This window comes from Drosophila persimilis, unplaced genomic scaffold (assembly GCF_003286085.1).
Source record: "Drosophila persimilis strain 14011-0111.01,24,50 unplaced genomic scaffold, DperRS2 tig00000431-arrow-pilon, whole genome shotgun sequence".
In the NCBI taxonomy this organism is placed as follows: Eukaryota; Metazoa; Arthropoda; class Insecta; order Diptera; family Drosophilidae; genus Drosophila; species Drosophila persimilis.
In genome coordinates, this window is record NW_020825312.1 from 298,041 (window position 1) to 323,761 (window position 25,721).

General features: G+C 44.5%; 5 protein-coding genes and 1 long non-coding RNA gene across 6 annotated transcripts; 3 read left to right on the forward strand and 3 right to left on the reverse strand.

Annotated features, from left to right (window-relative positions):
* The first annotated feature begins 6,322 nt into the window (after window positions 1-6,322).
* Window positions 6,323-9,715, forward strand: LOC6595839 (solute carrier family 22 member 3). The gene is made up of 5 exons (XM_026989655.1): window positions 6,323-6,856; window positions 6,938-7,184; window positions 8,193-8,296; window positions 8,359-9,310; window positions 9,372-9,715. The coding sequence occupies exons 1-5, from the start codon at window positions 6,633-6,635 to the stop codon at window positions 9,558-9,560; spliced, it is 1,716 nt and encodes a 571-aa protein (XP_026845456.1). The 5' UTR covers window positions 6,323-6,632; the 3' UTR covers window positions 9,561-9,715.
* On the reverse strand, window positions 9,701-12,865 carry LOC6595838 (DNA polymerase eta). Its single transcript, XM_002021391.2, has 3 exons — window positions 12,378-12,865; window positions 11,818-12,314; window positions 9,701-11,752 (listed from the first exon to the last, which is right to left on the reverse strand). Exons 1-3 carry the CDS (start codon window positions 12,807-12,809, stop codon window positions 10,003-10,005), a joined length of 2,679 nt encoding a protein of 892 aa, XP_002021427.1. The 5' UTR covers window positions 12,810-12,865; the 3' UTR covers window positions 9,701-10,002.
* Window positions 12,866-13,515: 650 nt separating this feature from the next.
* On the forward strand, window positions 13,516-19,457 carry LOC6595837 (choline-phosphate cytidylyltransferase A). The gene is made up of 4 exons (XM_002021390.2): window positions 13,516-13,674; window positions 16,946-17,595; window positions 17,662-17,985; window positions 18,051-19,457. The coding sequence occupies exons 2-4, from the start codon at window positions 17,068-17,070 to the stop codon at window positions 18,792-18,794; spliced, it is 1,596 nt and encodes a 531-aa protein (XP_002021426.1). The 5' UTR covers window positions 13,516-13,674; window positions 16,946-17,067; the 3' UTR covers window positions 18,795-19,457.
* Window positions 13,641-16,107, reverse strand: LOC113565975. Its single transcript, XR_003408862.1, has 3 exons — window positions 15,815-16,107; window positions 15,639-15,751; window positions 13,641-13,699 (listed from the first exon to the last, which is right to left on the reverse strand). It is a non-coding gene; the product is annotated as an uncharacterized LOC113565975 (long non-coding RNA).
* Window positions 19,458-20,105: 648 nt separating the features above from the next.
* LOC6595836 (choline-phosphate cytidylyltransferase A) lies at window positions 20,106-21,876 on the forward strand. Its single transcript, XM_002021389.2, has 3 exons — window positions 20,106-20,464; window positions 20,534-20,857; window positions 20,914-21,876. Exons 1-3 carry the CDS (start codon window positions 20,258-20,260, stop codon window positions 21,634-21,636), a joined length of 1,254 nt encoding a protein of 417 aa, XP_002021425.1. The 5' UTR covers window positions 20,106-20,257; the 3' UTR covers window positions 21,637-21,876.
* LOC6595835 (RING finger protein 10) lies at window positions 21,723-24,842 on the reverse strand. Its single transcript, XM_026989455.1, has 4 exons — window positions 24,264-24,842; window positions 22,601-24,121; window positions 22,374-22,528; window positions 21,723-22,311 (listed from the first exon to the last, which is right to left on the reverse strand). Exons 1-4 carry the CDS (start codon window positions 24,343-24,345, stop codon window positions 21,919-21,921), a joined length of 2,151 nt encoding a protein of 716 aa, XP_026845256.1. The 5' UTR covers window positions 24,346-24,842; the 3' UTR covers window positions 21,723-21,918.
* Between the last annotated feature and the right edge of the window lie 879 nt (window positions 24,843-25,721).

Here is a 25,721-nt window from a genome sequence, read left to right on the forward strand (position 1 = left end):
ACGAGAAGAGTTTTAATTTAGAAGCAGAGCTAGGGAGAGAGAAATGGGAAGATCGGGTCTAAGTAATGCAAATATATACTATATGTACGTGTACATATATTAACTAACTAAATATCGGTGTTAGAAATTGTTAAGAAAACCTAAAAAACAAACAAGCAAACTCGTGTAATCTGCGCAAGACAAGACAGGATCAGAATACAGAGAAGGAGGAGGAGGAAGAGGAAGAGGAGGAGCGAGTAGTCTTATTGGATCCTTCCTCTGGAGAGTGCAAGCAATCCCGTTACCCAGTACATATACTTACATATTCTTTTTTATTTATTTTTTTTTTTTTTGCTACATTATCTTGAAAGCCGCATACACAGGAGAGCGGATGGAAATATAACTACGTGTATTCCAATTCATCAAAGCAATTGAAGAAATTGAGGAAAAATAGAACACCTAGGCAAGGCCAGGGCTCCGGCCGGCACTTGCCATTAGAAATATACGAAACATCTAAGGTTTCTCAGCATAACAAAACAAAAAACAAAACACAAAACAAAATACAAAACAAAACAAAACAAAACAAAACAAAAAAGCAAAATGAAACAAGTATCGAGCATATTATCTTATTAACTATATAGAGCAATCAACTTAGCTACCACATACACACATGCATGTATACATATATACAGAGGCTACCACAGAAACAGGGGCTCATAGTTCGGACAGACAATACTACTATACGTGTATGTATGTATGTATGTATGTACAATATACTATGTACGAGTATGTATGTATGTATGTATCTCGGAGTATAATCGGGTATGAGTGGGTATCGGATGGAATTGGATTTGGAATCGGCGGCGGCGCATTACATTTACTCGTAAACTTCAAAAACAATGTTCTCAATGATATTAGCATATGTATATGTTTATGTATATGTGTGTGTGTTTGTTTATGTGTATTAATCAAGTTGAAGATGATCTCTCAAAGAAAAAACGTAAAAAAAAAAAAAACAAAACAAAACCCAAGGGGAAAAAACTAAGGATATTTCCTGGTATGTACTTACACAGGTCAGAAAATGAAAATGAAAAAGAAAATGATAATGATAATGCACATGCATATGCATATGATATGTGGAGAAGGGCATAATATTGTATGTATTGTAGTTGCCTAGCGTGTAGGAAGAATCTCTCTTACTCTCATCTTTGAAGAAGACGAAAAAGAATGAATATGCAGCGTAAAATTGATAAAACTGAACAATTGGGATCAACTTATATTTTAAATATAAGATTAAATTGTAAAAACCAAAAACCAAAAACCAAAGCAAACTTTTTAATTAAGTCCCGAAGTTTGTAGACGGCTACTTAACTCTAACAACAACTAAATACAAATATCATGAGATCCATGAAAACTGTGCCAAACAACGGGTAAAAGAAAAAAAAGCTGATGTGATGGTAAACTCTGATGAAGAAGACAGGTAGAAGATACTAACAACAACAACAACAACAACAAAATGAACATTAACAACAAAAACATGAACAACAACTGGCCAAAAGCACAGCGCAGTGGAGCAGCACACAAAGTAAATTCTTTTGCTTTCTTTGGGGGAACAACACATAGGAATTATACGAATTTCAATGGATTCACAACAGTTGACAAGCTACTCACATTTAAATTTAAATGTTCACATTTACATTTGCTCAAGGCAAAGCACTTAAAGGAGCTTATTTAAAGAAAACTAAACAACTAAACAACCAAAATACAAATACAAATACGAATACGAATACAAATACAAATACAAATCATTACTAACCTTAACCATATAGATGTGTGTAGGCAATGAGTTATCATTTCCGCAGACTAATTCAATTCAATCTGGCTGTATTCGCAGTTTTATTGCCAAAAGTGTGCCAAACGATGTGTTTGCGTTTGCGTTTGCGATGCGCGACGATTCAAGTCGAATTTGGATTTGGATTTGGATTTAGATTTGAATTTGAATTTGAGAACACCAAGCACCCAAAGCACCCAAAGCACCCCAAGCACCCCAGTTTTCCCATTGGGTTTCCCGCAGACTTTCGTTGCATGCTTTCGGGCTAAATCATTTCGTGTAGAATTCGCGTAGAAGCCATGTAGATGTAACAATACATACGAGTATATGTATATTCCGGATCTGCAGCGAAAAAATAAAGATATTGCACACAAGAAATCACCTTTTTCACCTTTTTCAAATTAGAATGCAAATCAAATTTCGGTCAACGGCTGACCCGTAGACCCGTAGACCCGTGTGCTATCGATACGTGATAGCAAAGTAACAATAAATTGTTCAAATTTCCATTGTTCTTTTTGGCCGAATGAGTGTCTCCGTTCATGTCTGCTATGTTGGTGCATTTTAGAGTGCAACGCGTTGCTTGCGCAAAGCTGCGGGTACCTTGCTGGAATTGGATTGCGATTGAAGGCACCAGAGAGGCACGTAAATAGGAGGCAACATAAATTGATGAATGTTTGAGAAAATGAAAGAAAACCTAAGGAAAACTAAACATATTTACAAGTTGAAGAAAACTGCAAGGCAATCATATAACTAGAGCTTCAATAAATAAAAACAAAACAAAAACAAAAATAAAAACTAAAAAAAAACGAAAAGAAAAGAAAACACGACACATGTCATAATAGAGAGGGGTTATGGCTATTAAAATTCAAGTTGAAAATGCCTAGAAATGTTTTTGGATAAATATATATTTAAGCCATATTCACAAATGAATAAAATGTATTTGCGTTATTATTGTGGTTAAAGCAAAGTAAAAGTAAAACAAAAACAGAAACAAAAAACACAAAACAAACAAAAAAAAAAAACAAAAACAAAAACAATAAACATTAAAACAAAAGGGGAAAAGGTAAAGAACAAAACCAAAAGTTAGTGCCAATTTTTAGTGCAAATTTTTGCGTAATCGTTTTCATTTCAACGTTTCAACGTTATAAAAAGTACACCAACCAAAAAACATTAACAGCAACCAAATAAGCAAACAAACTGTTGGTTTCAGAACCACCAATTTTTGGGAAACTTTCAAAATGGAAACGATGAGATCTGGAAAAGGCAAGGATGGAGACGGAAATGGAGACGGGATGGAGATGGAAATGGAAATGGAGACGAAGACGGACAGATAGTACGAGTAAGCACTCAGCACCGCTTAGTTATTGATGTGAACCAAGTGTGTAGTGTAGTGTAGAGGCTAGGTTAACCCACGTAAATGTAGATCAGGCCAAGATCCACGATTATTTCGCACAGCAACCCGAACAGGACCCGGCACACACAGGGACTTACAGGATGTTCAGATTGATGGTAGCAGCACTGAGAACAGGAACATTTAGATTGCTTCCTACGAGTATCAAATGGAAAACTAAGGATTCACACACACACACGCATACACGACAAACACACACACACACACACACTCACAAAAAACGACGGAAAGTTAGAATGGCAAATGCAAAAGTAAACGTAATGTTAAGCCGTAAGGGAAATTAATCTTGTTTATCTGTGTACAACAATAATATTTAAATAATTCTTAAATGTGTATTACGACTCTATACAAAAACTTAAAGAACAAAACTCAAAGTAAACCACATTAATACACTACGAATTAGACACACATCATATCCAACCAACCAACCAATCAAGCAACCAATACACACACAAACACACACACACACATACACACCCACTCATAACATATTGAACATTTATTGAACAAAAATCAGCATACAATAAGCAACAAAAAAGGTATTAAAGAATTCTTAAATAATGGCAAAATGTACAAGAAAACGAGTTGAGATAAACAAAAAGAAAAACAAAATACTGATATGAAACTCGAAAAGCAAACATTATTTACAACATATTTACAATTCTATATAAATTATATTTAAAAATGTATTTACATATATATGGAGGACAAACTCAATGTGTAAGTACGTGCGATCCAACATAGAGTGCAAAAGAACCCCCAAAAACAGGACACGATTCAAGATCAGAACAGAACAGACACTAACCACACCCACACAGGCAAACATAGGCATACATAGGCATCGCATCCATCGGGGTCACCCGGTGGAGGATAAATTTTGCGGTGGTAACCCCGCAACACAAGCACTCACACACACAGCGACCCAAACACGTGCAATAACGACACACACACATACACACACTCACACGCAAAGTTAAGTGCATTATAATTGAATTTATAGAATTAAATGAATCTATTAAGTGAAATCATTTAAACTGATTACTGATTATGGTTATTATTAACAGTGCATATGTATTTATTCACAACTCATATACACACCTATATATATAAATATACATCTATATATATATATATATATATATATATACTATATACATATATATATGTATATATGAATATATACAAGGCATATATCGCAAAAAAAATATTTTTTTTTATCAAAAAACCATGTACGCAAATTAATTTAGTTGCCATATACCACACATCATCCATCATATCTCAAACATAAAAAGAAAGCAACAAATATGAGGAAAAGATACATGAAGAGTACACGGAAAAAAACACTTTGCAAATTTACCCAACCAACAAATTGCAAAATGAGAATTGTAAAATTGAAGAACGGTTTTTGAAAGCTAAATGCATAAATGTGTTTGCGTTCTTTTGAATAAATGTTTTTTGAGTCGAATTTTTACTTCAAAAGCAAAACAAAACCAATAAAGAAAAACGTCACATAAAAATAAATAAAATTAATAGCAAAAAAAACCCACACAGAGGAATAAGCAGAAGCGTTCGGGAGAAAAAAAAAAAGAGACACCCTCTTACAGGGTATCTGTGCGAGAGTCATGAAAATTGCCGAAAATTGAATATGAAAATGTACCACAAGAAGCATGGAAAGAGTAGAAAAGAAGCAGAACAGAAAACCAAAACAAGAATTTAACACAATTTTTGAATTCATTAATAAAGGTATGTGTTTAGATATATTCAAAAATAAAGGACGAACCGTTGTTTACATTCGGGAGGCATTGGAGGCGGCATCGAAGATGCATTTCCCTTTCAGCTGGTTGTTGGCCTCGTTCAAGGCAGAGCCTCTCCGATGTATTGATCAAATTAATAAACAATTCACAATTCAGTCAACGAAGGTCTGCAAAAGCATATCAATGGCAATGATAATGAGTATACGACATGATGTCCCAGTGTTTCGGCCAACAATGGACGTGATGCCGAAAAGGCCACCGCACTTCATTCATAAAGATCCCCTATATTAGTCAGGCTCGTAAATTAACAAAAACGTTAACAAAATGTATAAATAAAGAGAACGGGGGAGCGGCAAAGCGGCAAAGCGGGAAAGCGGGAAAGCGGGAGCACAGAATTCAAATTTCAGCTCTGACATGCAACGTTTTGCTAGCCGCTTATTGCCTTCGATAAGTGGAACCTGTGTTGGCCATAATGGAATTTCGTTTAATTGCCTTTTGACAGCCTAACACCTGACTAGGAATCTCCGAGTAATGCCGTTACGTTTATCAGCCCTAACACGTTCCGAACAAAAAACGAAAAATCCCATTTCAAATCTCACACAAAAACAAGCCTGTGTGTCTCCGCTTTTGTATTTTTGCATAGCAATTAGATCTCAGAAAGTAGTTAAACTTATTATTTATATGGTTCCCCCCGACATGTACTACGAGTTCTAACCGGTTTGGGCTTTGGGTTTTGGGCTCAACACTTAACTTTAGTGAAAACTCGATTACAGTTGGGGCTTTTTATGGCAAAAAAATACCCTTATTTCTGGAAAATAATTGCATTAATGTAAAACCACTTACCCCTGGTCATGATTATGATAATGAATGGATATGGAAGTGTGCATACATAGATTGCGATAGTCGTGCGACAAGTTCGTTCGCCTGGCTGTTTGGCCCCCAGCCAAATTGGTCTGCATGTACAGCAGGTCTGTCAAAAGAACTGGCATTAAGTAAGAACTATGGAACTATCACGTTTGCGGCACGTGACCATTGGAAACGCGTCGAACAGTTGGCCCACTAAACCACTAAACCACTAAATAGGAGAAATATCCAAGAAAAATCCGAATGCTCAGGGGAAGTTAGCTGGAAGGCCTCTTCTTTGGACTCTGACCATATCTACACAGAACTCCACACCCGCAATCCACAATCCACAGTCCGCAATCCGCAATCCGCTTTCACCGCAACCAATCCAGCACCGACACACCGCTGGATCTCAAACGAGCCTATATAGAGCCTATCCGTAGATTCGTAAAACAGGCCTTATCAAGGCTGTTCTCGTGTGTGCGGTCGAGGCTCTCAATAGTTGGCCGGTGGAGCAAGAGCTCCTCATTCGCTGTCGGGCTGCGATCGTGATCGCTTCGTTCGTTGTTTTTTGTTTTTGTTTTGGATCGTTAGGGGATCTCCGATCGCTGATCGCTGGTAGCAGTTCGTTGCGCGACTCTGTCCCGTGCACATCGTTAAAGTTTTCGGCTTCGGATATAAAAATAAATATACATATATGTTTCGTAAATGAAAATAACCGAAATAGACGGAAAGCGGGTGCAGAAATAAACCAAAACGTGTGTAATTGTGCCCCAATCACCAAAGTCAACAAATAAGCAGCAACAATCAAGAAATGGCAGCCAGCGAAGCGCCGCCGCCCGCAGAGGCGACTGTGGAGGTCCAAACAACAGCGCCACCAAAGGATCCGGAAGAAGTGACCCTAGATGCCATACTGAAGCATTTGGGGCAGTTTGGCCGCTTCCAATTGATCATCTTCCTGCTGATCTGCCTGCCCATGATGTTCCATGCGATGTTCTCAGTGACGTACGTCTTCACCGCCAGCACTGTGACGCACAGGTGAAGTTAATGCCATGCCGCGACCTTGTTGTGGGTTAGTTGTGTGCTACCGAAAATAGAATTATCCGCAACCACCAACAGATGTCACATTGCAGAGTGCGATTCGCCCGAGAGCGCCTACGTTGAGCCGTGGACGGAGTTCAGCATTCCCAGGAACGGGAAGGATCTCGACCAGTGCAACCGCTACAGCAACGATCAGCTGCCCCAGTGGAACCAGTCGGCCGGGGAGGATATATGCCTGGCCGAGCATTATAGCGCGCACGTCGAATCGTGTCCCGGCAATAAATTCGTATTCCGCGACAGGGAGGAGCTAACCATTTCCAATGACGTGAGTATCAAAGTGCCATCGGCAATGAGGGGGGTGTGCATTCCGCACTCCTTATCAGGTACTACGACAACCGTATGCCAGACTCTGGCAGACTTGGACTTTGATAATATGTCAGACGATTACACGCAGCGCATGGCTCCCGGTTGCCTGGATCAACAGCCGGGAAATGGGAAGCATCAGAAGCGCATCGAGGTGGCTCTTCTCTGCTCTCATCCCTATCAAGATCTAGACAATCAGAACGGGTTCAATGACTAAACTATGACTTAGACAGCTACCGCCAGAATTCGAGTACATCGATGATAGCCGCTCTGAGTCTTTTACAATCTTAATCAAATAGTGGGCACTCAGTCGGGGCCCGAATGGGTTTACCGTCTACACAGCATTGCTTTAAGTGGTTGTAAATTGCTTCAGGTATTGATTATAATACGTAATCGAAGAACAAGTTCAAAGCAATATCGTATATTCTTGAGCATACGCAGAATGCCCCAGTCAGCTGAATCAACAGAGAGAGAGAGAGAGAGAGAGAGAGAGAGCGAGAGAGGGATTATATTTTACAGATCCAAAGTTAAACAGAATTTCCCCAGCTTTGGAGGCAAACAAATCCACTACGCACAAGATAAATAGAGGAGAATTGTCACGGTCAGTTTTAATGGGCCTCGTCTTATTGAAGGTTTTTACGATAAGGGATCGTAATCGTAGCCATCAGCATACAGACTCGTACTCGTAGTCGTACTCGTAGAAAGTGGCAAGTGGGAAGTGGGAAGTGAGAAGCGGTTGCTCAAGTGGCCTGATGAGCTGACATTCTTTATCACCCAATTGGACACGTATGTGAATGGGATGGGATGACAGAAAAGTGGCTGACAGATAAGTGCCTCATAAGTCAGGCCACGGCATGGGAACAACGAGCTATGTATATTAAAGATACTCGTACGCGTAATCATGGGCAAATTTGGCTACAATTCAGTGTAACGATTAAGACTGACACTTTGGAATGGAATCTTTCTGTAGTTTGGCATTTACTGCGATGAAGAATGGAAGTTGTCGCTGGTCGGCACCATCAACAACGTGGGACAGTTCTTTGGCATTCCGATTGGAGGCTATGTGGCAGATCGGTGAGAATGGAATATCCCTAGTAATGGTCTTCCCCTTCTGAGTGATCGTGTCTCTCTTCCAGCTATGGACGCAGCTTTTCCATCGCCCTGGGCGGAATTTTGGGCGCCGTGCTGGGCATCGTTCGCTCCTTCTCGCCGAGCTACATTTGGTTCCTGGTCTTTGAGTTCCTGGACAACATGACAAGCAGCACTTTGTATTCCACCTGCTTCGTGATTGGCATCGAGCTGGTGGGTCCCAAGCGTCGGGTGCTGGCCTGCAGTGTAATCACGGTCTTCTATGCCGTGGGGGAGGTGGCGCTGGCCATGTTTGCCAAGGCCTACCCAGACTGGCGTATTCTCCTGCGAATCACCTACACGCCATCTCTGATTCTGCTGGCCTACTTCTGGATCCTGCCGGAGAGCGTCCGCTGGCTTCTCAGCCAGAGCAAGGAGGAACGGGCCAAGGGCATTCTGCGCCGGGCGGCCAAAGTGAACAAGCGGAAGCTCTCGGATAGCTTGCTGGACAAGCTGATCCTGGCCAATCGGGACAAGCTGGAGCAGTCGGCGGAGAGCAGATTTCCGATTCGCGAGGCCTTCAAGAACTTCAAGTGGCGCATAGCCAACTGTTCCCTTTGCTGGATCGTCCATGTGCTGGTCTACTACGGCCTGAGTCTGAATGTTGTGCTGCTCGATGGCAATAAGTACAACAATTTTGCCTACATTGCGCTCGTGGAGATTCCCGGGTTCTTCCTGCCGCTACTCATCATGGACCGCTTTGGGAGGCGCTACTCCCTCTGCGGGCTAATGATATTCAGTGGCATCTGCTGCATCGGCACCATCTTCGCCGGCGCAGATCAGCCCGTGCTGCAGCTGGTGCTCTTCCTGGTCGGCAAGCTGACCATCACGGCCAGTTTCCAGGTGCTTTACTTCTTCGCCTCGGAGATCTATCCAACGAATCTAAGAAACAGTCTGCTCAGCTTCTGTTCCATGATGGGCAGATTCGGCTCTATGCTGGCCCCTCAAACGCCTCTTCTGGTGAGTATGCACATCGGTTGTTGTAAGATCATTACTAAGCTCTTACCCTTTTCACTCGTAGGCCAAGTATTATGCCAGTGCCCCAGCCATGCTCTTTGCGGGCGCAGCCATCGTGAGTGGATGCCTCACCCTGTTTTTCCCCGAAACCACGAACGTGATTCTGCCCACCACAGTGCAGGAGGCGGATGCCATTGGCGTGAAGACGAAATCCTCGAAGAGCCAGCAGGACCCGAAACAAACTGTTCCGTAAACATAGCATTATCGTAAACACTAGGGCAGCCTGCAAATACAAAGACACTGTTTTTTTTTTAATTGTGTTATAGTATAATCATAAGAATAATCATACCTATATGTACTACTCGTATAATCTACCATTGCAAGGCCAAGAAATTTGCAGGAAAGAAACTCAATCGATTTATTTATTGCAGATATTAATGGTCAACATTGGATTCTATTCTTAAACCTAACGCTAAGGCTAGAACAAAAAAAAAATACAAATAACAAAAAATTCATAGCTCAAATTGTCCTCTAGATTCTCAATATGAAAATAATACTTGGTGTAACAAAAAAAAAAAAGAAACAAACTGAAGCTGCACGTGGTCCATTCTTAGGCGCTATCTTACGCTAATATCGTATACTCATGGTTTGATTTGGAATTCATAATTCATCATTTTAAGGTTTAAACTGAACAATTAATTGGTTTGTGTAAAAAACTGGGTAATTGGCTTGTTGCCCCTGACGGATGTGTTGGCTATGGTAGCATTCAGCTGCTTTTGCTTTTGCTTCTGCTTCTTGGCCTCGCCCGGAGAGGTGGTCTCCTTGCTGCGGGCAGCCGCTCGACTACGCAGATCCTGCTGGTTGAGCTCACGCTGGAGACTCTTGGCCATGTGGTAGTCCAAGTGCTCGGGCATATCGACGCTCTTGATGTAGGCCTTGCACTCGGAGCACTGTTGAGTGGGAAAGTTGCTCGAAGGCGGCTCTGCAGGGGGCTTGGTATTGAAGAACTTGGCTATGCTATTGGCAGGAGCAGTGGAGGAAGACGAGGAGCCTCCGCTAGCTGATCCAGCAGACTTCTTTTGCTTTTTCGGCGGTGTCGGCTTGGGGGATATATTCTTTGGGCTTTTTTGTCTCTTCTCGCGCTGCTCGGTCCTCATTTGGCGACTCAACTCCTGGGCAAAGTGATGATCGCGATGCGTCTGCAAGACCTTGACATCGTCGGGAATTTTCGCTCCACACTGATCGCACTTGACCATGGGCAGGAGATCTGGTCGTATCTCGGGCACGGCGTACTCGGCATAACTTTCTTTGTAGCTGCTTGAGGAGCTGTTGTTGAGCTGATCAAATTTACGCTTGGATGTGGATGGTTTGAGTTCTTCTTCCGTGAGTGGCTGAAATGTTGAGGGTGGTTCCTCCGGGGGCACGATTGTGTTGGCCCTTGATGTGAGGGTATCATCTTCGAGGGTGTCATCATCGAAATCCTTGGAATTGCTTGCCTCAATTGCATCTAGTTCTTCGGCCAGTCCCTGCATATCTGAGGCATTATCGGCTGTCGCCTCGACCTCCTGTTTCTGAGTCTGTTCCTCATCCTCTTGACCTTCGGCCGCCGACTCGATGTGCTGCTCCTTAGCCGCATTCTGTTGCTTTAAGTAGTTGGCAAAAAAACTGCCTTTCAATGCTGGCGGTGTGGAGGTTTGCATGGAACCTACAGCAGCTGCTTCCGTTTCTGAAACGGCTTTAAGTTTTTGCTTATACTCTTCAAAAAAACTCTTTTTGGGCGGAGCTCCTTCTGCTACTGTAGGCGTATCCTCCGCAGGAGCAGGGTCAGAGGTCTTCTTCTCCTCTTTTTTGGCTCCTTGCAGATAGTTGGCGAAGAAACTCTTCATTTTTGAGTCTTCCGTCTGCTTGGACTTGACTTCAGCATGGACTTTCGGCTGCTGCACAGCTTCCTCCCCACTCATTCGCCTGTTTTTCGCCGCCTGATTGGCGAACATATTTTGTAGGCTGTTTTGAGCATTTGAAATGGTCTCGAACTTTCCCACGCTGATTCCTAGAAACTTGACCGAATTGTTTAGAGCCGCATCGCTTCCAGGTCGTAGGAACGTTTTAGTATTGGATTTGATCAGGTCTAGAGCAAGCTTTGCCAGCGTTTCCTGATCGTAGTGATTAATTGAGGTGGACCGAGAGCTGGTTACCTCTTCTCCATCAATGTCCTGGACATACTGGACCACCATCTGCTTGGCCTTCCGGTTATTTTCGATGAAATCCTTCTCCAGCCTATCATTGATCTCGATGGAAAGCTCTCCCAGCCAATGCTGCAGAGATTTCAAGCCAGTGATATTGTTACGTCCGGGAAACTTCTTGCAGCAGCCAATGCTCTTGGAGTAGAAGCGAGGAGTCACCGCCTCGAGATCGATTCCGCGAGACATGTAGAACAACCAGGTGCTGAAATGTGATGAGTTTATGTATGAGACTTATTCGTTCGTGACATTTACTGCAACGAAACTCACCCATTCTTCTCATCAAACTTTCGCTGAAGCTCTCCCTCGGTGTATTTAACCAATTGTCCTAGAAATTTGATGCCCAAAGTCTCGCACACCACCTCGCCAAACTTTCCGCCCAGACCCTTGATCTTTCCTACTGGCAACGAATCGAACAGCCCAGGGATTTCCGCCAGCGGTAGAATGGTCTGTTTATTTGGCTTGTTCAAGCCGGCGGCCAGCTTGGCTAGGATCTTGTTGTGGGCTATTCCAGCAGAGCAATCATAGCCAGTGTCCTTCTTGACTGCTGCACGCACCTCCCCAGCTATGGACGCTCCGATAAGGAGACGAATATCGCTCTGGCGGACGGCGGGCAAATCGTTCTGATCGTAGGAAAGTTGGAAACGTTCATCATTAATGTAGGGATTGGCAAATAGATTCGTTATCTTGTTGACATAGTCCCCAATATTCGCATAGCCAACGGCAAAGGTGTTAACCAGCTCCTGCGGCTTCAAGGCAAAGGCGCCCTACAGAGAAAGTGAAAAGTGGAAGTGAACATGGAAGTGCTGCCCCTGTTAGAAATTGCTTACAATTTGCAACTGCTTCATGCGGAGATTCACAGTATCCGTGATGTCCAGGTACGCCTCATCCACAGAGGCACGCTCCAGGAGCTGCGTGAAGCGCTGAAGAACATTAGCTACTTCTTTGCCAGCATCGCGATATTTGCTCGTATCCGCCTTTTCCCGGATGTTCGGCACTTGACAGAGCACGATGTCGGGGCACAGATCTTTGGCCTCGTCGCCACGCATGTGCCGGGTCACTCCTTTGGCCCGCGCTGCATAGTTGACTGCGATGATGCCGCCTCCGCGCCATTTATTGTATTGCACTACGGCCAGGGGTCTGTTGCGGTATTCGGGCTGCTGCTTCTCCTCCACCTGGCAGAAGAAGCAGTCCATATCCACCAGCAGGACCACCCGATCGTATTTGTTTTGCATGCAAACATGGCTGCGAGTCGTGGTCATATTTGCATTTCGTAAAGTCGCGCTCCGCTTTCGCACTCAACAAGTTCCCGCAATTTTTTGTGTGAATGGCATCAAACGATGAAATATGCGGTCGACCCTCAGAAATATACCGTCTCATTTTCATAATATACCGAAAATATACTGACGAATTATTTGTATTGCACTTGCATCATATTCCACGTTTTTGATATTCGGATGAATATTAGTAACTAGATAAAGACCCTCAGCTCTGAACTCATAGTTTAATCCAATTATTAATTCAATTTCCTACAAGACTGATTAAATTTAAGTTTACATCTTTATTGTTTTGATTATGAAATAAGGTTTAAACAAAAACAAGTCAACAAGAGAGGCCACTAACGGGCAATATACAGTGTGACCGCGGATTTAAAATAAAATTTACCGTAAATATACCGAATGAACCTTAGGAACATTAGGCCATAGCTTAAAGTAAAAAGAATGTTTTGATTTAATAATAAAAATATCTAAAGAATTTGCCCTTTAGTAATATTAAAACGAATATCAAAATCGAGGAATATGATAGAAATAATTCCATAAGAATATACTAACTCAGTATATTTTCAGTATATTTTGAAACTGTGACGTATATTTCGATATATTTCTAAGGGTCAGACCGTAGATTTTATTGTTAAGTCCGCGGTCACACCTGCTCGGCTTAAAATAACAAACAAAGTAGTTGGCGGTGGTGCGGTGCTCTAATAAATAAACTAGTGAACTATTAATTAAGTGCTACACGTAGTATTAGTGGTGCGTCATTCCAGCCGGGCATTAAATAGCAAATCAAAGCGCAAACCGATTTTAAGCCAAGCGATTTAACAAAATCAACGTTTCAATTGGGAAGAAAGTAAGTTGTGTGAGTGAAACGAAACCTGTGATTGGATTGGATCCGGGGAAGACAAAAATATGTTTTAACACAGATATCAAATATTTACACTCTGCTGACGACTACGACATGCTCCTGTGACGTGAGCGATTTAACATTTCTCTCGGTCCCTCTCTCTCTCGGTTTCTTCGCTCTCTCCGCGCGAAATGTCAGCTCGCTTGAAGATTATGCTTGGGTTCTTTAAAATGTGCGTTTGCGATTTGGATTTGATCGCAATGAGCTTTACCCGACAATCGCCAGCCTTGAAGGCTTGTTTACATAATCGTCTCGCCCTAGACGTTTCTCTGTTTATTCCCTCCCGAACAGCTGCTGACACTTATCGATTTTGTTTCGCCGGCAAGACGACGCCAATGCTAGCCGACCCTACCCGCCACGTCACTCTTTGAAGAAAATACACCGCCACCACGGGCGCTGCTTTGTCGGTCGTATGACTTTTGGTGTGTAGCTTGCAACGTCCCCCCTCTTTCGTTTAGTTCCCTTTCCACACGTCACTCTGACGCGTCAACACCACTCACCGAACTTTGCACTGCGATCGTACGATTTCCCCCAGTGGAAGTAGCATCATCCTCACCACCATCATAATGGGGGTTAATAATAAACCTTGCCATTTTGCACACTTGCGAAAGCATTAGTCATGGCTGTCAAACAATGTGCTGCGCTCTACTTTCCCAAGCGACGATTATATTTCACCGTGGGGGTACACCACTATGTCGCGGGTGCCTGTGTGAAACATAACAGAGAGAAGGAAGGAAAGAAAGAGCGATTGAGGGTGATCACACGCACAATCAGTCAGCTGTTTCAGCTCTACTCAATGAAATTTGTATATCATGCGTAGGAGAAGCTTTTACGTGAGAGAGGGAATGTGTGTACGAAAGAGAGACAGCATGTGTATGTGTGCTTTCTGAATCAAAGTGTGAAGAGAGCATTGTGCAATTAAAATGTTTGATAAGATTATCTATGGACATGTGGAGAACACCGGTATGAAATATAATTACTGAAAGTATAGTTGGGATTTTGGACATACGTGCATATATAGCGTTCCCATTTCCTGTGGACATTTCCCCCATATTCTCACGTACTTCGAACAGCATCCAAATCACAGTTGACGTCAACTAATCTTTTTTGGAGTACATACTCATCATTGATAATAAATGCCCACCACCCAGCCGAAGGTTATCAATGCAAATATATTAATACAAGTCATATTCATTGTATACATAGTCCAGAGAGTGGGGGCTTATCATCAATGGGGGAAAAACACTCGAAGAGCGTAGAGATCGGAACGGAGCAGCAGTTGGAGGAGGAGGGTAGGTTCAACTTGCTGGAACTGTACTTTCAACCTTTTTTTTTGGCCAACGCGAACGAGCTGGCAAAAGGCAAACTCCAACAAAATGCCAACTAACCATTTTTGTTTCGCCGTTCTCTGAGATTCTGCAGAGTTCTTTGGCCTGTTAGTATGCCACATGTGTGGGGGGAAAGGGAGGCTTAACCTGAGACCTGGCTGGAGAGCGCGTGATGATAATGAACTTTGGTTTCCCTCGAATTTTGCCTCACTTGCCAGATCCGGCTGAACGATTATTGGTTTGGGAGGGGGGGCTGGGTGGTGTTGGTGAATGTCCTACGATTCTTATCAAATAGCTTGTGTCTATAGACACACATGGACGGCTTCCGCCAAATTCCATTTATCGTGTTCCTATCGGACCCATTTGTTACTCCCCCGTTGCGAGTGCAGCGGAAGTCCCGTTTCCAGATAAGTTAAGAACAACAGTAACAATCTTATCTGTCGCTTACTTTAGTGCATACCGCCTGTCAATTGGCAAATCGTTTTTACTGGTCTAACACATCCATCCACCCACTCATATAAGTACGCACACTCATCGCTTTCTCTCTTGTGCGTTTGTTTACGTTTGATTCATTTTACTTACATACGGCGCACCGTCATCCTCTGCTCTGCCGACAAGTGGATCGATCGTACGACTCTCCGCCTTGTGACGTTGATCGCAACTGAAGATTGCTTGCCCCACACTTTTCCTTTTGCCTGGCAACAGAATTAACATGTTTGTACATGCACGTATTTTTCGATGTTTAAAATACAGCTTACATCAGAGCACAGATCTCTCTCGCTCTCTCTTTCTTGTTCTCTTGGTCCAAAGCCAAGAGTTGAACTTGAACTGTCGCGAAGCCGGTTCCAGGTGAATCAGAGCTAAGTCAGACCTTGAGCGGGCAAAAGTACGATTCCAAGAAACAGCCATTTGGGTCTCGGTTGGATTTTGTGCTTATCATCAAATGGCCTGTTGATTTCCAGATAAGAAAGGAATACTACACGGGTGGGTACCGTACCTGCGCCTCAAACATCTCTGACGTAATAGGATCACCTCAATGCCAAAGAAATATTCAGACGTAAGCGGCAATAGATAAATGTGTGCATGTGTATGTACATATGTCTCTTATGTTGAATAAACATGGGTATGAGAAATCGTTTGACTGCTTCAAGGTACATTAATAAGAAGGTAAAACAGTGCGAGGGGTTGGCCTCGAAAAAAGTTTACATTCGCATAAGTATGTGTTTGTGTGGGGGATGGTAAGAGATGGTGACAAACAAAACTAGCACAACAGCCTTACCTCCTGTTGAACATACCATGGCATGGCCGAAATTAATTTGGAGCACGCAGCGAACAGCTGACTGAATGGGAGCGAGAGAGAGTCCAGGCACCCCGATTGGGTCATCGTAGCTGCCTTCTCTGACTCACATTCGAATCTCTCCGTTTCGTTTTGTTTATGTAAAACGGGAGATTGCAGCAGTGGCAACAATGAAGTGCAGCTAATGCGCTAATGGTGGAACTAGTTCCATCTCCCTCTCCCTATCGCCCACCCAAGCCAAGCGGCTGCTGCGCTTTCACAGTGCCGTTGTTTTAGTTTTAGTTGCCGTTTCTTCTTTGCACTGCCTGGTTGAATGTACGTGCCAATAATGCGTTTGTAGTTGTTCTTTCTTTAGTTGTGATTTATTTCTGTTGCTGCTGATTTCTGAGGAATTTCAGTGGTTCGATGTGCGCGTGGCGAATCGAATCATTCGGTTTGGCAATTAAAAATAAATTGATTCGACCATGGTGCCACGGTGCCGCTACCGCTGCAATTGCGCAGCAACGGGAGAAATGCGACGTCACGTGTTGTTTTGCCAGCAGAACAAATTACCTGAATGGCATTCTAACCGTTATTCCCCTTATTTTTGCAGTTGGACGCACGTGAATCTCCTCCTCCACGAACACAGCAGTCAACAGTGAACGCCTCCTCCGATCCACCCACAAGTGTTTTAAGGGAAATCGTTAAAACTGCCGCTCCAAAACATTCGCTGCGATGGCCACCTCATCGATACTCGCCAACACCAACAACACAATTAACACATCACAGGCAGCTACCTCCCCGCCGGCCACGCCCCTGATCACTTCGACGCTGACCACGCGGAAACGAACATACGAGACGGCCATCGCCATGCCCGCCTCTGCCTCCACCTCACCATCAACGTCGCCCATTACCACCACCACCATTGTGGTGGATGCCAAAGATCAGCGCACGACTAGCCCCGGTTCTCGATCACCCGGCAAGGCCAAGTCCAATGGCCAGCTGGAGAGTGTCGTCGTTGATGGCGCCGCAGAGCCCACCACCTCGGCCACCACGCTCAGGGACTGCACGCGCACCATCTCACAGTGCGAACCAGACGATGACGGTGAGGCTGCCGCCGCCGAGGACACTCTGCCCGCCGCTACATCGACGGCGGATTATCTCAGCGGAGTGAAGCGCAAATATGTGCCACAGCCACAGGCGCCTCCCGTTATAGCTGCATCCACATCGCAGCAGACCTTTAGCGGTACATCTGACTTTGCGGTAAGCACTGGGACACTCGAAAGATGAAATCCCATTCAATATTAATTTGGCTTTTCTATTTTATAGACCATTTGCAAGCCGGCCCCGTTTTCCTGCGACGAGGAGGCTATGGTGGAGCGAGATCGCTGCGACTACACCTATCGTATCACCTACCAAATGGCCCGCTCCGGCCAGACGAATCGTCGTGTGCGCGTCTATGCCGATGGCATCTACGACCTGTTTCATCAGGGCCATGCCAGGCAGCTGATGCAGGCCAAGAACATCTTTCCCAACGTCTATCTAATTGTCGGAGTGTGCAACGACGAGCTAACGCACCGCATGAAGGGACGAACTGTGATGAATGGTTTTGAGCGGTACGAGGGTGTTCGTCATTGTCGTTATGTCGATGAGGTGAGTGCTCAGCGTAAGCAGGTCGATTCAACCCTTGATAACCCTACCCTTTTCGCCCTCCACAGATTGTTCAGAATGCTCCCTGGACACTGTCCGATGCGTTCATTGCTGACAACAAAATAGATTTTGTTGCCCATGACGACATTCCCTATGGAACCCAAGGCATGGACGATATCTATGGCCCGTTAAAGGCTCGTGGAATGTTTGTGGCCACCGAACGGACTGAGGGTGTGTCCACATCAGACATTGTAGCCCGAATCGTTAAAGACTACGATTTGTATGTGCGTCGCAATCTGGCACGCGGCTATTCCGCCAAGGAGCTGAACGTTTCATTTCTCTCCGAGAAAAAGTTCCGTCTACAGAATAAAATGGACGAACTGAAGTCACGGGGCAAGCGGGAGCTGACCAAAGTGAAGGGCGACCTCATCACAAAGTGGGAGGAGAAGTCGCGCGAGTTTATCGATACGTTCCTGCTGCTCTTTGGCCGCGAGCGTCTGAATCATCTGTGGAACGAGTCAAAGGGAAAGCTGATACAGGCCCTAAGTCCGCCCGGTAGTCCCTCTGGATCGGTCAATGGTGACGAGCTCGAGGGCGACGAGGACGAGGAAACAGAGTCCAGCGATGAGTACTTGGAACTCGCGGAGTACAGTGCGGCCAGTAGTAGTTCTCTTAATGGCAAGCATAAGAAGAGGTCCGCTCTGGCACGTCGGAGCTACCAGGACACCTACGACGACGATGACGATGATGATGACGATGAAACGGAGGCCGTCGATCAGGAAGTGGAGTTTGAGAGACGCTCCGTCAATTGAGGCGAATGATTTTAGATTTTGGAACTAGCCTGAACTTTTTCTACCTCTCTTTTCCTTTCTATGGGATCGGAGAGGGAAACGTCCCTCCTCGCAGGCTCATCCAGATTCACCTCTACTTACACATAGCTCTAAATGGTATCTGTAATCCAATTAGTCTTTAGTTTTCACTCGCACTCGCTATCACTCGGCTATACCTCACTCTCACTCTCAATCCCTGATCCCCTATCTACCCATCAGATCCTTTAGCTAATTTTAGCCAAATGGAGTGAAGGCGCACAGCACGATACACCATTCACCGATTCCCGAATCCCGCGACTCGCAAAATGTATATGGGGCTTACATTATTGGAACAAAAAACCAATGCAGAAAAGACTCATTTTTGTATTAAGCACTCGGCCACAGAGATTGTTGCTCGTGTGCGTGCAGCAACAGCAGAAGAGTAGTAGAAGATACCGGAAATATCTAGAAATATTTATATTAAATTATTTCGCATACACTATAACTATAAGTTAACCAACAAACAGAACACCAACATCATAGAGAAAACCAAAACGCATTCAAAAACAAAAAATAGAAACATGATTCAACACATGGCAATATCGGAATTATTGCAAATGCTTTGTTAAATATTTTTTGAAAAATAAACCTTGAATCGAAAGAAAACTTTTGGAAAATAGTTCATCTAATTATTGAGGGTATATGTTACGGCTCCTCCTAGGAGGCGGGCACGAAACGGATAGTGTGCAAGACAAAATTAGTTTTTGTAATCTGAATACTTTATGTACCATCTAATATAGTTTAAAATACCTTCAAGGCCTCTACAGAAGTATTAGATTTACTATATCTCTTATTTACCTATTGATACCTTTCGCTTCCGTTTTTTAATAGTACTGTATTCATTCCCCTTTCATATAATTATGAAAATCATTTCGAATGGCCGCTCTATTGGTGCCGAACGATGATGAAACAATAGTTTTTGATTGGTCTTCTGGTTCAGTGATTTGTTTAATGGCTTTGTAGATTTATCTATATAGTTTATATACATATGTATGTATCGCCTGATTTGTACCCCCGTGCCAAGAGTCAGGCGACCATCACGGAGGCACTTCCTATTTGTTTGCGCCTCAATTTATGGCAATTGAGAGATGACAGAGATCTTTGTAGACACAGACCATAAGAATGGGTCGCTACTATGCCTCAAGTCGTGTGCCTGTGCCAGCCTCCTCCCGAGCCTCAATTGGCTTTGCCGCCAATTAATTTTGATAGGCGCTGCGCAATTTGTGGGCAACTCTCGAACCCTGGAGCTGCCGCTCTTGCAATCCTCATCAGAGTGTGCCGAGCATTTGGTGTGGAAAAGAAACGGTTTTATATAATCAGTCACCCATTTGGAAGTATCACGAGCGGTTCCAGTTGGCTGCAGTTCTGCATTTTCTATATTTTCGAAAAAATAAAACAAAACAAAAATGGATAAATTGATCGAGGAGGAAGCCTCTCCGTCATCATCGGAGCATGGAACTCCTTCGCCAGCGTCAAGGTCTGGGCGATCAACGCCATCCTATGAATTCCAGATGGATAAACTGCTGGAGGATGTAGACTCAACGGATTCTGAGCTGCCGGAATGGGAATCATTCCCGACGTTGCCCCTATATGACATGAACTTTGACAAATTTGTAAGGCAGAGAGCCAGAGAGTCAGTCCCAAAGGTAACCATTTTCAAATACCTTTTCTATGCCTTTTAGCCGTTTTGCAAGCCGTGTCCCTTTGCCAACGATGTTCAGGCCTTGGATGAGCTGAATGGCTGTGATTATACTCAACGGATCAGCTACGAGATGGCCCATTCCGGGCAGTCGAAGCGTCGGGTGCGCGTCTATGCCGATGGCATCTATGATCTGTTCCATCAGGGCCATGCCAGGCAGCTGATGCAGGCCAAGAATATATTTCCGAATGTCTATCTGATTGTTGGAGTGTGCAACGATGAGCTGACACTGAAAATGAAGGGTCGCACAGTGATGAATGGCTTTGAGCGCTACGAGGCAGTCCGTCATTGTCGTTATGTGGATGAGGTGCGTCTCAAAAAAGCTAACAGGGATATGTACTTAAATCTCTCCTGTGCCCATAGGTGGTTCCGAATGCTCCCTGGACACTTACCGATGATTTTCTGACTGAGCACAAAATTGATTTTGTGGCCCACGATGACATTCCATACGGCGCTGGGGGCGTTAATGATATATATGCTCCGCTGAAGGCACGCGGCATGTTTGTGGCCACCGAACGCACTGAGGGTGTGTCCACATCGGACGTTGTGGCTCGCATCGTAAAGGACTACGATGTCTATGTCCGTCGCAATCTGGCCCGCGGCTACTCCGCCAAGGAGCTGAACGTTTCATTTCTCTCCGAAAAGAAGTTCCGTCTGCAGAATAAAATGGACGAACTGAAGGATCGCGGCAAGAGGGTGAAGGTCGACATCATTGCCAAATGGGAAGAGAAGTCGCGCGAGTTTATCGACGCATTTCTACAGGCCTTTGGACGCGATCGTCTGCACTCGTTCTGGAACGAGTCGAAGGGCAAAATAATGAGCGCTTGGAGTTCGACAGCATCGATTAATGGCGACGATCCATCGGCAATGCATTCCCCGGACGGCAGCGATTCCAACGATGAGTATGAAGAGTCCCATTCGGTAGCCCGGAGTGACAGTGGCATTGATTCTCGAAGGCATGGCTCTGGTGCGGCCGATCTCGGAAATCTGAACCGTTCCAGCAGCTTCCCCGTGGTGGACCTGGGTTCCACGAGAGCCCCACCACAGGAATTCGATTTGGTTAAGCCTAAAATTGTTTCAAAATAATGTTGGACGACAGACGACCTGCTGTGGTGGCCCCTTCTCTTTTTTATGATTAAGCGTCTTTCAACCGTGTATTTTTATACACTGAATTCCTAGTACGAGTATGCTTGCTGCTTTTATTGGATTAACTTGATATAGTTATGCATATGTGTATTATGGATAAAATGTTGGTTAAATTATAGTTCAAATATCCATCGTTGATTTGAAATAACTTTGAAGTATTCATAAAAAAAAAAAAACGTACATGGTTGTACAATAATTTCGCTAATTTTAGCTTCTCCTTTTTTAAGGAGCTCTGTTCATGCCCATGGCAAACAGTGGAACCATTTTCTTGGCCTTGGCCTTCTTTTGGGGCTTGCCACCTCGCGGCTGCTGCTGCTTCTGCTGCTGCTGATCCAAAGCTCCGACGAGCAACTCGCCCAGACCCCAATGGCCCACCGAACGCTGATCAGGGTTTTCATCTCGTGACATAGCCGATGGCATGGCCCTTGGTGCTGGAGGAGGAGCCGAGCGTCCCCAGGCACCTACAGAACTCATAGCGCTGCCGCTGCTGCTGACTGGCGAGAAACTGCCGATGGTGGGCCACAGCTCCTGCTTGGGGTTGGTTGCACTGCTCTCCTGTCTGATGATCATTGGCGTTACGCCGCTGGGCGACGGCAAGGCCTCTTCAAAGCCACACTGCAGAGGCAAACAAATGATGTAGCAATACGGAAATTGTGCAATTGAGAAGGAAAGCTTACAGTAGGAAACTCATGGGAAGACTCAAGATTTAGGTTTGCTGCACTGGCAATCAGTTTTCCCATTTGGCGATCGTTGATCTCATTGATGTGCTGCTCCCGCTTGCGTTCTTCGCGATCGCGACGCTGTCGCTCCTTCTTGCGATGCAAAAGATCCTCTGGAAATGAAAGTACATGTTAAGTTTTAAGTGGGGATTCTTTAGCAGACGATCAAACCCGGCCAAACTCACCTTTAAACAACTTGAGAATTCCCCCAGAGACGACTGGTGGTTGGAGTTCCACTTCCACAACAGAAAACTGACACGTGAGGGGCAAATGTCCCAAGCAAGTGAACTTTCGGCGATGCTCCTCGTCCATGGAGTGCTGCTCCTTCTGCAGGATCTGCGACTCAATCAGGAGTGGACCCAGATCCAGAGTGCCATAGCAGGCCTGCAGCATCTTCACATTCAGGGGATGCAAGTAGATATTTTGTCCATCGTTCGACTGGTAGAAATAGTAGTATTTGCTGCCGCTGTGTGCACTGCCAATACTGCTGGATGCCTCGCCCGATGAGATGGAGGCATCGTCCGATTTCTCAATATCATTTTTGTTTTCGTTCTCCAGACTGAGAGCTGCTGGTGGTAGTGGCTGCTCCTCCAGCGGCGACTCCTCATCCTCTTTGAGGCCCAACTTCTCGAGGCGCTCGTTCAGCATTAGGAGTGCCTGCTGGATGAATATATCCTCCGGACAGGATGCATCTGACTCGGCCAATAGTTCGCGCCGCTCCCTTTCGATGATGGCCGCAACATCAGCCCGCTTGGCGATTAAAAACTTTGAGTATCGCTTGGCCTCGTCACCAGCACTGAGCAGGGGGAATCGTTCGCCGAATTCACCTACGATTACACCGTGCCGCTCGATGTACATGCAGCCCTTGCGACGACGCATCAGCTGGAAGGTGATGCGATCTCCCACATTCATTGCATGCTGCTGCTCAATGGTGCAGCTCTTCAGATCGCCAGCGTGGATGGCATCGTAGCAGATGGGGCACTTGCGCCAGGTCTTGTCGCTCAGCGAGAGATAGTGCAAGAGGCAGGGCCAGCAGTAGGCATGGCCGCAGCGTGTGAGCTTGGCAGCCACCGGGGGATACAGACAAATGGGGCACTGTGGCTCCTCCGTGGTCTGGATGTTGATTTGCTCAATGAAGTTCCAGTCGATCAAAGTGTCCGGTGAGCCATTTACATGGGCCTTGGCCCCCGACCGAATGACAAACTGAAAATTGGCCTGCAGGAACTGTTCCTTGTTGTAGCGAGGCTTGCGCCCTGCATTGTGATGGTGATAATGACCGGCAGCGCGTCCATGGCCATTTCTAGTGTCCGACGCATCGCGTGGCACACAATGGAAGTTGAGCAGATGGTTCAGGTTCTGCTTCTTGCTGCCCTGCGCGTACACAGAGTTTAGTTCATAGTCAAAGTCGCTACGCGGGTAGCCGCCACTAGTGGCTGCTAGTCCGGTGCCGCCGTAAGCCCCGTCGTGATGCCCGGATTCAGGGCCATCGTAAGCTCCATCGGCAGGGCCATAGTAGCCCGCAGTACTGCCACCGCCACCGCCGCTGCCTCGCGCCCTTGGACGCTTGTCCACATTGGGACGAAGTTTAGCAGGTTGCTGTTGTTGTTGCTGCTGTTTGGGGTGCCTCGGCTGCTGTTGCTGGTCGTTGCGCGGCGTTGGAAGCTGCTCGCGTCTGCGGCTATTGCGCTGTTTGTTGTTCTGCAATTCTGATTGGGAACACAGACAGGTTGTTTAGTAAATAAGCAAGAGAGACAAACACATACATGTATAGATAGAGTATAGCTAGAGCATGATGGCAATCTATCTATCTCTTTCATTGGATATACATGGATCTCGTTCTTCACTCACCACTGGACTTGCGTTGGGTCTCACCAGACGATTTGCTCGCTCTGGCATGTTGTTGCTTCTTGCTGCTGTTGCTGTTGTCCATTTTGCTCGTAGAAGTAAGAGGAATTGGGGGGAGTGGGGGCGATAGTATTAGATACCTGCCAATCGGCAGAAAATTGCGTCTTGCTTTTGTCTCCACACGGAGTGCGTTGGGCAAAATATTCTCGTTGAGGATTCATGTTTACTGAGCCATGATTATTCAACAGATATAACCAGAAATAGTACTTGCGTAATATTTCCAAATGGTATGCTACTCTTACGTAGAAATGCACAGAGCGTAAATCGATTTAAAAGTACTAAAAGTACCTTGGCACTCGCAGACGTAGACGTAGACTTTCGATCGTTCGATTAGTTCACTTTCTTGTGTTGGGTGTTGTGTTTTTTTGCAGCTGTATTAGTTCTTTGCCTTGGCTATTATGGTAATATGTTGGTATTGGTGTGCAAACGAAAAGATGTGACGATTGCGATTTCTTTTGCTGAGAATTTTATTCACTTTGTATTTCACTGGCAAATTATTCCAACTTTATTTTTACACTGTACTGCCACAATTGGTTGGGGTGTAGTTTTTGTTGTTTTAAAATCAACAAATTTTGATAGAAAAACCAAAAAACCTTTGGTCTGGAAAAAGCAGCATCCAGCGCATGTATTGAATCCAGTGTGTGTGTGTATCAGTGTAACCGTATAAAAGTTCGGACTTTTATCGTTCGTTTTCTACTATATTCATACTTAAAAAATACCGAAAATGTGAACTTTTGTTTATCTTAATATGTTTTCAGATTGGGGAAATTAGTTAACTTTCAATAAATTTAGAAAATTATCTCGGGAAAAAACTACACGGAAATCAGGTTGGATTATCTGCTATAGTTTTAGGAAATACTATCCTAATAGCTGTATGACATTAGACTTAGATAAATTTGCTGCGATAATTTGAGATGCTTTATAGACCAAACCCAAGATTAGTGTTAGCCGCTACGTCTCCGGCTAGCAGTCGAATAACTGAGGCACTATTTACGACAAAATTATGTTTATTCATATTCAACCGAATATCAAAATTAAGGAATATGATTTCCGATCATGAACACAGAACGATTAGCCAATTGTCGCCCAGTGGGTATCAAAGTACACTCCACAAAAAGTTGAATCTTAAATAATTTTAGCGCAGCTTAGGTGAATGATATCGTGGTCTTTTTTTAAGCAAAGATAAAGCATAGTATGGTACCACAAGAGTAATTATTACTATTCTCATTCGCATTATTTTCCGCGCTTTAACTCTAGTTGTGCATCTTTTTAAAAAGAGTGGTGTCTAGTGGGCTTAGTTCATTTTTCAGAGGGGTATTTACGGTATATTTTGAAAATTAGTCAGTATATTTCAGTATATTCTGAGGGTCAGTTACACTAGTCGTACCCCCAACACATTGA